The 14786-nt window shown below is 21.6% G+C and overlaps 1 protein-coding gene across 3 annotated transcripts in view; it reads right to left on the reverse strand.

The window, feature by feature from the left end:
- LOC129618493 (protein PFC0760c) overlaps positions 1-14786 on the reverse strand; it is a 47877-nt gene that overhangs the window by 23100 nt on the left and 9991 nt on the right. For all 3 annotated transcript variants that reach the window (XM_055533279.1, XM_055533280.1, XM_055533278.1), the window contains 8 exons: positions 12423-13100; positions 10934-11509; positions 9765-9948; positions 6581-6837; positions 5571-6425; positions 5251-5408; positions 4301-5159; positions 456-1406 (listed from right to left, as the gene is read on the reverse strand). In XM_055533279.1, the coding sequence (XP_055389254.1) occupies positions 456-1406; positions 4301-5159; positions 5251-5408; positions 5571-6425; positions 6581-6837; positions 9765-9948; positions 10934-11509; positions 12423-13100 (4518 nt within the window). The remainder of the gene's footprint in view (positions 1-455; positions 1407-4300; positions 5160-5250; positions 5409-5570; positions 6426-6580; positions 6838-9764; positions 9949-10933; positions 11510-12422; positions 13101-14786) is intronic.

Genomic DNA, 14786 nt, shown 5'->3' on the forward strand with positions numbered 1-14786 from the left:
TGTTCTTTTACTTAATATTAATAAATCATAAAAAATATTTTAAAGAATATTTACATTTTCAATCAGTAAAAATATTATAGTCCTGCAAACTGTTGAATGAGGACTTAACTAACTTCTTTTTTTCATAATTTATGAATATTGTGCTTATAAAATTTTATTAGAACTCATGATTCTAAAAAAAATAAATTTACACAGAAATTTTTTAAATTATATATGAAATGTTTAAATAATTTTCAACATTTGACTGAAATATTTTATTTTTTACATCCTTCATAAATAATTCACAAAAAGTATATCAAAGACATACAAAAAAAATATTTTACATAATTCAACATTTAACATTATTATCCTTCACAAAATAAAACTTATTAAGTACTATAATTTATATTATAAAAATAAAATAAAAAAAAATTCTTCTCATTTTTATTCTATTTTTCTTTTTTTAATATACTTACAAATTTCATGATAATTTCTTTAATAAGTATCCTTTTTGCATGTCTATGATTGATATTTTTAAGTTTTTTAAGTAATAAAATTCTATTTAAATTATTCTGATGTGTTATGTTATTATCACCATCACTATTATAATCAGGATTATCATTATCATCATCAGTGTTGATTTTAATATTTGTAATAAAATTGAATTCATTGACCATTATGTAAAACATACGAAATATTTCAACTTTTATTTGTTCATAGCATGAATTATTTAAATTATATTTTAGCCAAAATTCATTTTGTTCAAGTTGAAAATGTAATGTTGTATTTAATGAATCCTTTTTTAATATAGAATCCTTATAAATAGATTTAATGAATTTTACCACAAGTTTAGAAAATTTGTTATACGATTCTGGTCCGTTAAATTCTTGATATATTTGTTGATATATATTATTTTCATAATAATAGTTATCATTAGAACAGTTACTCATACCACCATTATTTAAACTACTATTAGAATCTAAAGAATTTACAGAGTTTACAAATGATGATGATCCTAATATTCCAAATAACAAATTTTGTTGATGTTGTTGCTGTTGTTGTTGTTGTTGATTCTCTGAATAGGATTTCATTAATGTTAAAATACACTGATCTAACTTCTCATATAATATATTAGCAAAATAGTTTATTTCATTTGTGGTTGTATTTAAAAAGACATCTTTCTGATTCTGATTTAAATTTAAATTTTCTTGTTTTTCTTCCTCCTTTAAATATTGTTTTTCTTGATAATGATTTTGTTGATATTCTAATTCTTCTTTTATATCAGTTTTTTTTTGACATTTTTCAACTTTATTTTGATTTTTTAAATAAAGTTTTATGTGATTTACTAAATAAATTTCTTCTGCCTTTAGAATAACATTATCAAGGATTATAGTGGCTAAAGACAAATCGTTGAAATTTGTAATAGTCTAATTAAAAATGAGAAAAATAAAAACATAAATAGAAATGAACAAATATATAAAAAAAATTTAGAATGACAAATTAAATAAAAACTTCAATTTCAATATTATATAAATTAAAAATATAAGAAAAAACAAAATTTAGAATAAGACACAAAAGTTTTTCATTAATTAGAATTAAAATAAGTTTTTAAGACTAAATTAGAATTGGTAATTATTTAGACAAACATTAAATGGAAAAATACGATAAAATAAATAAATAAAGACAAACTTTGCGAAAAGAAAATAAAATGTAGCCTTCTTCTCTGTAAACTTTTTTTTCGTATTTATAAAAATGCAAAATTGTTAATTAAGTTTGTAAAAAAAATTTTATTTAGTTTAAGAAAAAAATTTGTAGACAATTATTGTATTTTATAACTTTTTCTAAACTTTCTTCAATTGTAGAAAAATTTAAAAAAATTAATTGCAGTAAGCAAAGGTGTGAAGAACAAAATTTAAGCTATACTTTTTGAGGGATATTGCAAAATGCATTATATGCTGAATTGCAATGCGTTATTCTTTAGGAATCTCAATGCAAACTGCGTCATAATTAAACAAGATTTATATAGCTTTAAAAACTTTAAAGTATGTAGGTTTTTTTTTTGTGAAATTACGGTAAATTTCCTTGAAAAAGCATATGTTTTTAAATTCTGTGAAATTTTTAAGGCCATTCGCACAAATCTCATTATTTCTAAACGTATGCAACAAATTAAATATTGAATATCAGTAATATTTAAATAGATTTCAAATAATTTTGCATATAACAGTTTTTAGTTATTAATCATTAAATATTGAAGCACAGCAGCAAGTTATCTATGAGTCTACTATAATTTTCTGAAGCCATTATACATGTGAACAATAAAATTATCAAAAGTGACAAACTGTTTAAAGCGAGAAATATTTTCTCTTAATTCATTTTGGAAATGCTAATAACATTAATTATCACGGAAAAAAGTTAAAGAAAAAATTGATTAGTTTTCATTGTAAATTTTTGAAAATTCATCAAATTTTTCTCATATTAATTTTATTATTTAAAACGAAGCAATAAATATAAAAAAAAATTCTTTTTCTTACTCCCTCACAATCACGTTTTTTTTTTTTTTGATCGACCGTATTCCAATTATACGATAAGGAAGGTACTGTTTTCATAACAGATTTCATGTAAAAGAATGAAAAATTTTTACTTCTAAAACAGAATATAAAACTTTTAAAGTCCAAATCTAATAACTAAACCTCTACTTGAAACTAATTTCACATTTTATAATAGCATATTTTCAGGCACCACTACCAAACCATTTTTTCACAGAAATTGCTTATTTCTTCATATTTTGCAATCCCTTCCATATGCATTAATATGAATAATTACAATGAAATTCGTAAATATCAGAAAAGAAAATTATTGATCATATGTTGTTCACAGCGTACTTGTTATTGTATTAAAAGACCTTGTTGAGATTATATTTTCCGAATTTTCCAATTTTTTCTCCTTGATTTTATTATAAAAGTTTTATCAGCAAAATGTGATATAAAAAAAAAAACATGTTTTTTCCAATTTTTTTGCAAATTATTTTCTATTATATAACAATGATATTCAATTAATATTAGTGTCCTTTAAATATTTAAAATAAAAAAAGATGAAATTTTTCTTATCTAGGATAATATACCATTGTTTATTAAATCCTTATATCCAACCTATTTTATATTCTTTCTGGTTTTTTCTTTCACTTTCATATTATATTCTTCTTATATCACTAGACTATAATAGCCCTATTATTTTATCATTTCCATGATACAAAGAAAACAGAAGAATAAAACAAGAAAACAAGAAAAAACCATTATATAATACAACATAATTTCGTTAAATCCGTTTTTCTTTTCTTTATAAAATTTTCCGTCAGAAAAAAAACAACTAAAAGACAATAAGAAGAAAATTTAATCTGTCTCACAACTCTTTTGATAAAAAATTGTCCTTTTTTTCGGTTATTTCGATTCTTTAGGCAAAACGAATAGAAAAATAAATTAATGGTTCACAAAAAAAATGTAGAACAATTGAATTTATTATGACATTGTATTATAAAAATATAAATCTACATACATAGTCCTATAAAAATATAAGATAAATTGGTAATAATTATGAATACATTATGAAAAAGCACAAGTTTATGTACAAGCTTGAAGAATATAGAGCAATAAGAATATATTTCAAGAATACATAATGTAGCAAATGTTCTATTATTTGGGAGGTGGAGTTCACGTATTAAATAAGAATGATAAATTTTGATTAATAAAATATTTTTTACAAATATTAAATATTTTTTGTAAATATTATTAAATTGAGTTATGCTGAACATAAATATTTTACTCTACATAAATAAAAATATTTCCTTATAATTAAATTCTATTTTTGTTGTATTCAAAACTTTTACCAGTAAAGCAGGAACGCTTATTTAACAATAGAACAATTTTTTTTTCAAATCCTCAGCTAATCTTCAAAATTAAACGTGTTAAACAACTATCTAAACACGTGACCACAGCAGAATTTTACTGTGGGCTGGAATTCCTACTACTACCAGATTGATAGGGAACCTTCCCAAAATATTAAATAGTGTTCTAAGAGTATCACACTGTTCCAAGTAACAAAGATAATCTATTGTTATAACAAACATAAGTGTAAATTTGAAGCTAGAAAATACTTTAATAGTAGACTGACTTGTGCTACAAATTGGTATTACGAGTATAACATTTTTAAAAAAAATTAATTGGTTTCAAAAATTTTAAATTCCAAAGAGTATATGTAGTATGTACAAATGTATTAACTTACATTTATGTAAAAGAATTTAATTAAATTGCAAATTTCATTTTACCTTCTTTATAAAAAATCCTAGTAAAGATGAATATATTTTACTATCTAGTAGAAAATTTTTATCACTATTTTTAAATATCGAATCGAGTATATAAAAATCATTCCAATTGTTTACTTTAATTTTTCCATCGCATATTTCCTTTGAAACAATTGTAAATATTCCACCATTTTGTAATGACGTAGCAAATGCCATAGGAGATGATGGATTGTTAATTTGTGATGTTTTCATTATTTTACTAGACCTATCTAACATAGTTACATCCATGGAAATTTTATTATCTTGAAGTATTTTACCATCGGAATTAATTATATTCACTTTTTTTTCAGAATCTTCAAAAGAATGCTCCTGTTGAAATTTTTCTTGTTTTTCATCATTTTCATTTGGTGTATTCGATTCAAACCAAACATTACGCCAAAGTAATAATATTACCATAATTTTTGCACATTCTGAATAATCAATAAATTTTTCTAGCATATTAAGGACTACCTCTTTTTGAATATTTGATTCTTTATCGTTTGATAAAAAGTTGAAACTACTATTGTTCTTTAAAAAACTTTTATTATAACTGTCTAAACTTGCATTACTGTCACTGCTTTTTAATGAGATTGATGTTGGTGTCGATGCTATAACAGATGCAATTTTATTTAATTTACTATTTGAACGATTTGGCATCTCATTGAAAAATAATTCAAATGCTAATCCTTTTAATGCTAATATACTACATTTTCTTATTGAATTATTTGCTAATAAACTACTAGTATAATTAATAATTTTTGGAATGGTTATTAATTTTTTATCATTTTTTCGTGCTAGGTTTACCAAAAATCTCATTATTGACATCACAATAATTGTTGAATTCCTTTTGTTTTTTTTTTTAATTAAAATTGTTTAAAAAGAAAAATTAAAAATTAATTAATATTTTTTTTGTTTTTGTATAAATTTGAATTTACCTTGCAATTCCATTTTCAATTGATTCTAACATTTTGATTATTTGTTCAAAAATCATTTGTTTTGAATCTAATACACTATAAGTTACATTGAATTCAAGTAGTTGGGATAATAAATCTAAAATAGGCCTCTGTATAACTGCATTTGATTTCATAAACAACTGAAAAGAGAAATATAAACTTGTGAAATTTTTATAGAATGATACCACATTTCATGGATTTTAATTTAATGTGCTCGTATAGAGATTCCAAATTTTGTAATATGTACAATTAAGAACAAGTTACTATAACAAGAATACTTTCGAAATAACTTTAAAACATACCGGTAAACAAAATATAACTAAAGGATCGAATAACTTTATATATTTGGCACAATCTTCTTCACTTTTCGATTTTCCCAATGGAAAGTTCATAGAATATCGAAATAAATCTAAAAGAATTATTTCCGTCTCTTGCTTCAATGTTTCATGAATATTATTCTGTTTTATTACTCGCGGTGAATACAATTTATGTTGCTCTTTCTGTTGCTCTTGTTGTTGTTTTTGTTGTTCAGATATCCTTTCTTTGACATCAATTTTATTTTTATCTAAATTTTCCATTACAAACATATTATATGAATTATTTTGTTGATTTTTCACTTGTAATATTTCAGTTTCATCTTTTACATATAATTCTGGTTCTTCATTATTTTTCTTTGATATTAAAATAGTATTTGCATCATTTCTAATAATATTATTATGATATTTTTTCAAATTTTCATTAAAATTATTTTCACTAAAAATTTGTTTTCTAGCTTTTAAATAAATTTTTATAAATTTTTCATAGTCAGTTTTACGACTTGCATAGTTATTACCAAAAAGAAATTTCAATAATTGCCTCAAGCACATTATACATTCCACTGGTTGATAATTTATCAATGTTGTTAGATATTGAAGAATTTCTTCAATAATTTTAATATCAGTAAATTGAATATTATTTGTACTGCTGTTATTAATATTTTGATTATTATTAGATTTTTTCGCTGGTGTTCCCAATACAGATGTAAATGATGATTTTGTTGTTTCTTGAGGTGATGAAATTGTTGCATGTTCTCTAATATCCAGTAATGTAGATAATGCATTCAAACATGTTTTTAACAATTGAATCATAGTTTCACCAGAATCCGGTTTAATTTGAATCTATATATTTGAAAAGTATGAAAATTGAAATTAAAATAATTGTTTTTCAATTAATCAATTATTTTACATAATTTTTCTACAAAATTTTTTTTCCATACATTTTTCAATTATCTAAATTATTGTATATTAACAAAACTATTAAAATGAAAACTTACCTTATAATTATCAAAACTAATTTTCAACAAATTATATAATTTAATATATAGGTAATCATTTCCGAAATATCCATAATTACTAATGATAGCAATTTCTTTTGAATTTTGAAATAACTCATTTTTATGCGATTTACCAAATAATATTGGTTTTTGATTACCTAATAAATGATTGTAAATGTTCAATATTTTCATGACATGCCCAAATAATGTTTCAATTAAATTATTATCAATTGTTTTGCTGTTATGTAACATGTTTGCTGAAAAAAGAATAAGCAAATATAAAAAACATAACCTAAAAAACTTTAGACAAATAAATAATTTCGTTTCTTATAAACTAATATTATATTTTATCATGCTTCCTTTCATCTTAAAAAAATTATTTTCATAATCTAAATTAATAATAAATTTCTTAATTCCTGTATTTAACGGAGCTAAGTACTTGTTTTTCGCTATTTTATTCAATTTCTCATGCTTATTGTATTTCGAAACATGGTAATCAACACGTATATGGACCAAAAAAAATTTCATATATGTTTTTTCGTACATGCAGACATTATAAACTTAAAAAATAAAGTATTATTTTCAAAACAAAAAAAGCAAATTAAAATCATTTTATTTCAATCTATTTTGCTTCCAGTCATGTTTAATATTTAAATTGATCAGTAGCATTCGTTTTTACCGACCGGCAAAGCATAAAAGAAGGTATTGTGATCACAATAAATTTCAAGTTTAGAATTTTCAACAGGAATGCAATTCTATATATTGGACATAAACGCAAAAAAAGTATTTTTAAGGAAATATCGTTCTATTGGTATGTCTATGCACTCCAATATCAAATTTTAACAGAATCGATTTCGTCCGAAATTTTATTGAAATTTTCTAAATTAATTGTTGTTGAAAATACAATGAACTACACTATTATGGAAACATATCACAAGCTTGAAAACTTAATTAAATATTGCAAAGAAAAAAGGCAGCAATACGATCGATTATATGTTGACCACATCATATTTTTTTTTTACTTATATAAATTTTAACACCTTAATTTTTATAACATGTTTTAATGAATGAATATGAAAAGATTGAATTCAAAGTATCCGAATAGCTAAAAGGTAAAAAAACCAAATTACAAAAATATCGAATTTTACATACTATTAATTTTTATTGAATTTTAATTTAAAACCTTTAAAAGATTATTTGCCAGCTTAGTATGCAATATTATTTTATAAATAGTAAAAATAATCAAATGAAATTTTTTTTAAATATATTAGTTGAAAACATTGGTATTAAATTTTATTTTTTTTTTTTTTTTCATTTCCTCTGTATATAAAATACCTTGTAAACAAACCTGTAGCAACAGTAAATGAATAAATTAAAATTTAATTGGATTATATTGCATAATAAAATAATTGTATTTTTATTTTTCATACTACATACATGTAGCATATTATTTGAGGTTAAAAATTTTTTTTATCTAATTAAATTTAATATTATCATGAGACTAATGTTTAATATTTGTATCGAATTTTAAGTATAATAAATTTGCATATTATATAATTGATAGAATTCGACGAACTGACCAAAGAAGTTTTCTAAAGACTACTGGTCACAATTGTAAATGAAAATTTTAAAAGATGAAAAATAGAAAGAAAATACTAATAATATGTTTAAATATTTATTCAAGAGGGCAAAATCTATTTCCAAAATTTTATTAAATATAATTTTTTTGCTTGGCAAGGGAATGACCAAAATATAGGGCCATTCTAGTTTGCTTCATATTAGACTCTGAAATCATTATACAAATTAAATAATTTTGGCTGGAATTAGAAGTTAGTGTTAAAAACTTGTTTAGCATATTTGGAAAAGGCAACTTTTTGCTATTGAAACATAATTTTCATGAAATTTGCCAATAGTTATTATTTTGTATTTTTTGTATATATATATTTTTTTATATATATGTACGTAATAATAAATGTAAACATAATTATATATAAAAATGTCTATGAATTACATTTTATTTATTTATACAGTATTACTAGATTATAAACCGTATTTTTTTTATATTATGTCCACGAATATAATACGATTATGCATGCATTTTCATATTTGGGTAGACAAAAGAATTTTAAACCTTTGTTTTTATATTGAAAAATAATACTGTAATCAATGATTTTCGCATTTTTTTTTTGTATGATTTTTATTTAATGAAAGGATTTCCGTTTTTTTTCTCTGTTTTTTCCCTTTTTTAATCTGTGTTAACCACATTACAAATGAAATTTGAGAAAAATTTATAAATACAAATGGAACATAATAATTTAAATTTAATTTAATTAAATAAAATGAAATTGAATAAAAACCGTTTACATAATGATTATAAGATAATGTATATATAGGATCGGAAAAAAATTTTAATACGAATCATCAATATTCTGACAGGATTAAGTTAAATTCTTTACACAACATGCGAGTTTTTGAAATTTTTTTCATTCCAAAAAAAATAAAAAATTTTATTAAACAAATTTTTAATTAATATTTTACAAATTTTTTACTTGTATTCTAAAAATGATGTTTTTCAAAAAAATTTCCCGATAAATTGAATAAATTAAAAATACCAGAAAAAATTTGCGAAGTTTGTAATAAATTAATTAATTAAGAATGTTATTTAATTAGATAACATTTAAGTTATTCAGAAAAAAAAAAACAGCAAACCATTTTCTAACGTATCTGTACAGTACTTTGTAAAGTAAATTTGCATATTATGTACAAATCTATTTAATATGGTAATAAAATGCGCCAATTCTTTTTTAAATATTTTTTTCTTAAAAAATTTTAAATTACAATAATTACGGTGAGTGTATTAATAATGTAAAATTCTTTGTAAAACATAAAATATATTCTGTAATTTTAAAACAGAATAAAATAATATTATATATAAAATATTTCAGAAATATAATGATCTTCTCTAATTTAAATAAAATGCAATTAATTTCTTTATCCAATTTAAAGTAAATTAAATGAAAAATATTAATAATTACTTGAAAACTGAAAAAAAAAACCTTTTAATTATACAAAATAACGGAAGAATAAATAAATAGGATTAAGCCAATTTTAAAGGCAATTGAAAATTATATAAATAATATAAATATGTATATACATATATATTTAATAATAAATAATATCTTACCTGATAAAAGTGTTGTCGTTATATCAATCAAATCATTTTGACAACTTAAATCTGTTGCAAGTGGATAATTTTCATAAGCGAATTGCATACAAATGCTTACAATATTAAATTCATTCCATTGTTCATAAAAATCGATAGGATGAAATTCATATAATAAGGTTTTAATAGCTCCAATAACGCCAATCTTTTTTAAAAAACGAAATATGTAAAGTAAAATTGGAAAAAAATTAAATATATATATATAAATAAAAAGTTAATTGCATAATGTTTTTATTTGCGATTTATTAAATTACAGTATATTATATATAGATTTCGATTTTATGTAATATACTGTAATGTTTTTGAAAAAAAATGTAAAGATAAATATAAAATTACAATGAAAATCATGATTTCAGATTTAAATGTATGTAATTCAAGTAAACATAATTCTTAAGACCTTATAATTGAATTTCTTTGATTTAATATTTCTTTATTTAATTTTCTTCTTAATTGTAGTTTAATGTAAAACAATTTGTACAATAATTTTTGTTTGCACATGATTCCTCTAACAAAAAGTAAATATAAAACCGTGATATATTCTAAATAACAAATAATTTTGATAAATTAATAAATAAATAATTTGTCCAACTTGGGGAATTGATTTTAAAATTTGTGATACAAAGAATTTTTTTTTATGAATTTATTATAATTAAAAATTTCTAAATATTTTACATTTTGTAAAATATATGAAGATCCATTTTAAAATTTTGCTAAATAATGTAAGAGCACATTTTAGATATATACAAAATGTTCCATTGTCCTTAACATAAATCAAAAAAAATATCGTGATTCATTAACTGTGTGAAAAATAAATTGAATCATATGTGACACACCGATTCAGTAAATATTAAAGAGTTCCTAAAACAACTTTTTATTCTACTTGGTACCATTTGAAGAAAGAAAAATTTATTTTCTTATTGTTTTTATGTTATGTAAGTAAGAGTACATATTTACATTTACCTCAACTTTAATCAGTTAGTATAGTTTGTTATTATGAATTACAAATGCATGTTAACTTTTTATAAACTGAAATAACTATGTAAATAAAATATTTTTTTTTCTGTTATTATATTCATACATAGCTATCTATGGTAAATTCTTTTTTTTTTTTTGTAATATATTTCTAATACCTGCAAATTTTTGTTATTCAATTCCATAAGTTTATTTGTTAGAATATATAAAACTTTCGCTAAAAGTTTTTCAATTTGATTGCTGGGCAAACATTTGGCATTCAATAAATTTCCAAATGTTGGAGACAATCCATAAAAAATACGATAGTTAAAAAGTTCTTTAACAAGATTGAAATTTGTTATATAAAGTTGTTGCATTTGCTCATGTTGCTGTTCATATTGCTGTTGCTGTTGTTGTTTTAAATATTGATGTTGCTGCTGTTGCTCTTGATATTTTTTCTCTTGATTATTCTGTTCTTTTTCTTCTGTCAATAAACTTAAATTATTTTGCTGATTTTGCCAATACTGATACTGATTTCGATTCCATTCATGTTGTTTTTGTTCTTCAAAATTTTCGTATTGATTTTCATCATATAACTTTTTTGATTGTAATTGGTGACGTGATTTCATTTTACTTAAATTCGCTTCGATGAAACATTGATTTCTAATAAATTGCGGTAAATTTTGAATTGCATGATTTCTCACACGAAAATCATCATTACCAAGAAATTCAATAAATTCATTGATTAAAATTCGCTAAAGATTTTGAAAATTTTTCCAAAAAAAGAAAATAATAAAAAGAAAATATTATTTAGTTGAATAAATTTAGTTTTGACAAATTTTAGTATTTCATTTTCTTAAAAATAACAAATTTTATTGTTTGACAACTTCAAACAATTAAATTATCAGGTATATTGTTTATTTGTCAGGAAAGGTTTTAAAACAAATTTGACAAAATTATGGAAAGTAAAGTAGCAACAAAATTTATTGTTGCCACTTTACTTTCCACTCTTTACTTCAAAAATTTTTTTGTTAAAAAAGATTTCCATAATAAATCTGTTAACCATTATGTTTCCTTGTCTTTCCCATTAACTTAGAAAAAAATATATCCAGGAAATTTAAATGTTTAAAAAAATATTTTTCAACCGGATGCCAACATTCTTTTCTACTTTTTTGAGCTTCCTTCAAGTTGTGTAATTCTTAGAACCTAACTTCCATTCGAAAAAGAGTATTACATAACAAAATCATTTGAAAACTAGCTAAAATCATTTAAATTCTTCATGTTTTTAGTCATTTCTTACATACACATGTAAGTATTTTAGAAAGAGTTGTCCAAAACTATTGTAAAGTTTTCCACTAACAACATTCTTACGTAAGTAACCGATTCGAAATTATTGAATCCAGTTTATTACTTCAGCTTATTCCTTTAATATGATAATCTACCTTATACCAATTTCAATTATACACCCAATACCATCGATTTGAAAACTACTTATAAAGCTGGCGTGGAATTAAGTTAAAAAATGGAAAAAGTTTTTTTGCATCTACCTATTACTGAAGCTCACTATAAAAAGCACATCAATCTTAATCTAATCATTTTTGGATCATTTATTTTAAAACTAATTTAAAAATTAAATGGAAAAAATATAAAATCAAAAATTATTCTTACCTGATAACTAAGAATTATTTCATCATTATCAGTATCAACATTATTTTTATCATCATTATAATTGCAATAAGCTTCTTGTAATCCAAAAATATTAAAATTTGTTATCATTTCAATATATTTATTTTGTACAGACCAATTTTTACTATGACAACATAAACGAATTTCATCTAAAATCATTTTCAAAGTGATGTTATCATTTTCATCTTTTGATTCTTCAACAACAAATTCTTTTAAATTATTATTACTTTTGCTTTGATTATTATAGTCGTAATTTTCTATAAAACTTTTTTCATTTTTATTATTATTATATCTTTTTAAATAAAAATTTTTTCTTATTTTTATCATCATCAATATTTTGTCTATTAATTTATCTTGAGTGTCGCAATCTTTATACATTGTAATTTCCGCTGATGGCAACTTTATGATATTTCTTTTTTCATCCATTTCTATTTTTATATTTTTATTTTTATTTTCATTTTTATTATTATTTAAATTAAACTTTTTCTCTTGCATATTCAACATCACATACTTCATATTTTCTTGCTCCTTCTTCGTTTTCTTCTCATTATTCTTTATTTGATACAAATGATTAAAATGCTTTAGCATAACCAATGGGAATATTTTATCAAAAGAGGTCAAAGCATGTATGACCACAGTATGAATTTCATCTCGCAAACCCTTAGGCGTATTAAGAATATTTAAAGAATACATATTAAAAAAAAATAAGAATAAAATAGAAAATATAAGATAAGATAAGTTAAAAATATATTTTTATGATAGCATAAAGGATGCAGTTTCTAATAGAATATAAAATACAAATAAAAAATATTTTAGTTTTCTATAAAAAAAAAAAAAAACAAGATAAACCAAAAGTTCAAAAATTATTTAAGAAAAAAAAATAAAAGTTAGGGAATAAAAAAAAAAATTCAAATCGCTAAGGATAATGCTTTTTACCCATAACAAGTAGAAAAAAAGTAATATTTTATAAAAAGAAAAAACTGAAGATGAACGAAATATAAAAAAAAACTTATAACGAACCAAAATAAAAAAAAAAGTAACTTCTTCGTCTATCGTAGTATTTTAGAAAAATTTACATGTTCCACTCTAGAATAAATCTATTGAGGTTTTTCTCCAAAATTCTTAAATTATAAAATAAAAATAGACCATTAGAAATAGTACTCTATTCTTAAACATAAATACACTAAGGTCTATTTCCACATCTCATAATTCATATTAAAATATAAAGAAATATTTATATTACACAAAATTTTACACTATCTTAATTTTGTTCCCTTTTCAACAAAATAATGCGATGATTATATTCATCTATACAAATTTTTGAAAGAATTTTGAAAAGAACACATTGAATTCTGGATACATAATTGGTTTTACTAAACAGAATCTTATGATTGAAACATTATGAGATTGCTCAACAATACGAAATTTACAATATAATAAAATAATCAATTATCTCTATATAAACCTTATATAATATAACAATCAAATTATTAAAATATTATATTAAATATCAAAAACTAAAACTGAATTTTATCACAACATTTGAAAAAAAAATTATTGTTAGGAAGATGAATACAAATAAAAATGCTTCCATTACTTTAAAGCTCTCTATTGATAAAGAACTGAACAACTATATAGAAGAAGAAAAATAAAGAATATAAGATAAGAAATGGAATATTAACTTTCATAATGATTCCTTCTTATTATTTATTACAAAAAATATTTTATAATATACTGAAGTTCTTCTATAATAAGGCTATTTTTATGACTATATCTAATAAGTAGGTTTTTCTTTACATATTCTACCTATACAATACGATAACTTTTGGTAAATTTACTACAAATTGTACAAAAAAAAAAAAGAATTCTTAAATTTATTTTATTAGAATTTGACTCTGAGGTTAAAAATTAAAATTTATTTCTTACATAAATTCCTTTATCATTTAAGTAATTAGAAGAAAAAATAGCAAAGTTCCGATCGTTAACATATTTTCAAATGAAAAGTTTATAAAAACTAATAATAACTCAATATTTTGTAGGTATAGATAAGAAATTAGTGTAAAATTTTTAAATTATTTTAGATAACTATTGAATATTACAATCTATATCTGCAAAAAAGGCAATATTCTGTAAATTAAATCGAGTTTATATATTATAAAAATTTATGTTTCAATAATAAAGAGCTTTTTCTAAACAAAAGATAGAAAATTCAAAATGTTAATAACAATGTCAGAGGAAGGAAACTTCATACTAAATACTTATTGCAATAAATATTTTTTAGCAATTACATTTAAATTTTAATAGGCAATTTTAAGCTTTAAGGCAATCTTGAAATCATTAAATTAT

Source organism: Condylostylus longicornis, unplaced genomic scaffold, assembly GCF_029603195.1.
Source record: "Condylostylus longicornis isolate FDR11 unplaced genomic scaffold, ASM2960319v2 ptg000007l, whole genome shotgun sequence".
In the NCBI taxonomy this organism is placed as follows: domain Eukaryota; kingdom Metazoa; phylum Arthropoda; class Insecta; order Diptera; family Dolichopodidae; genus Condylostylus; species Condylostylus longicornis.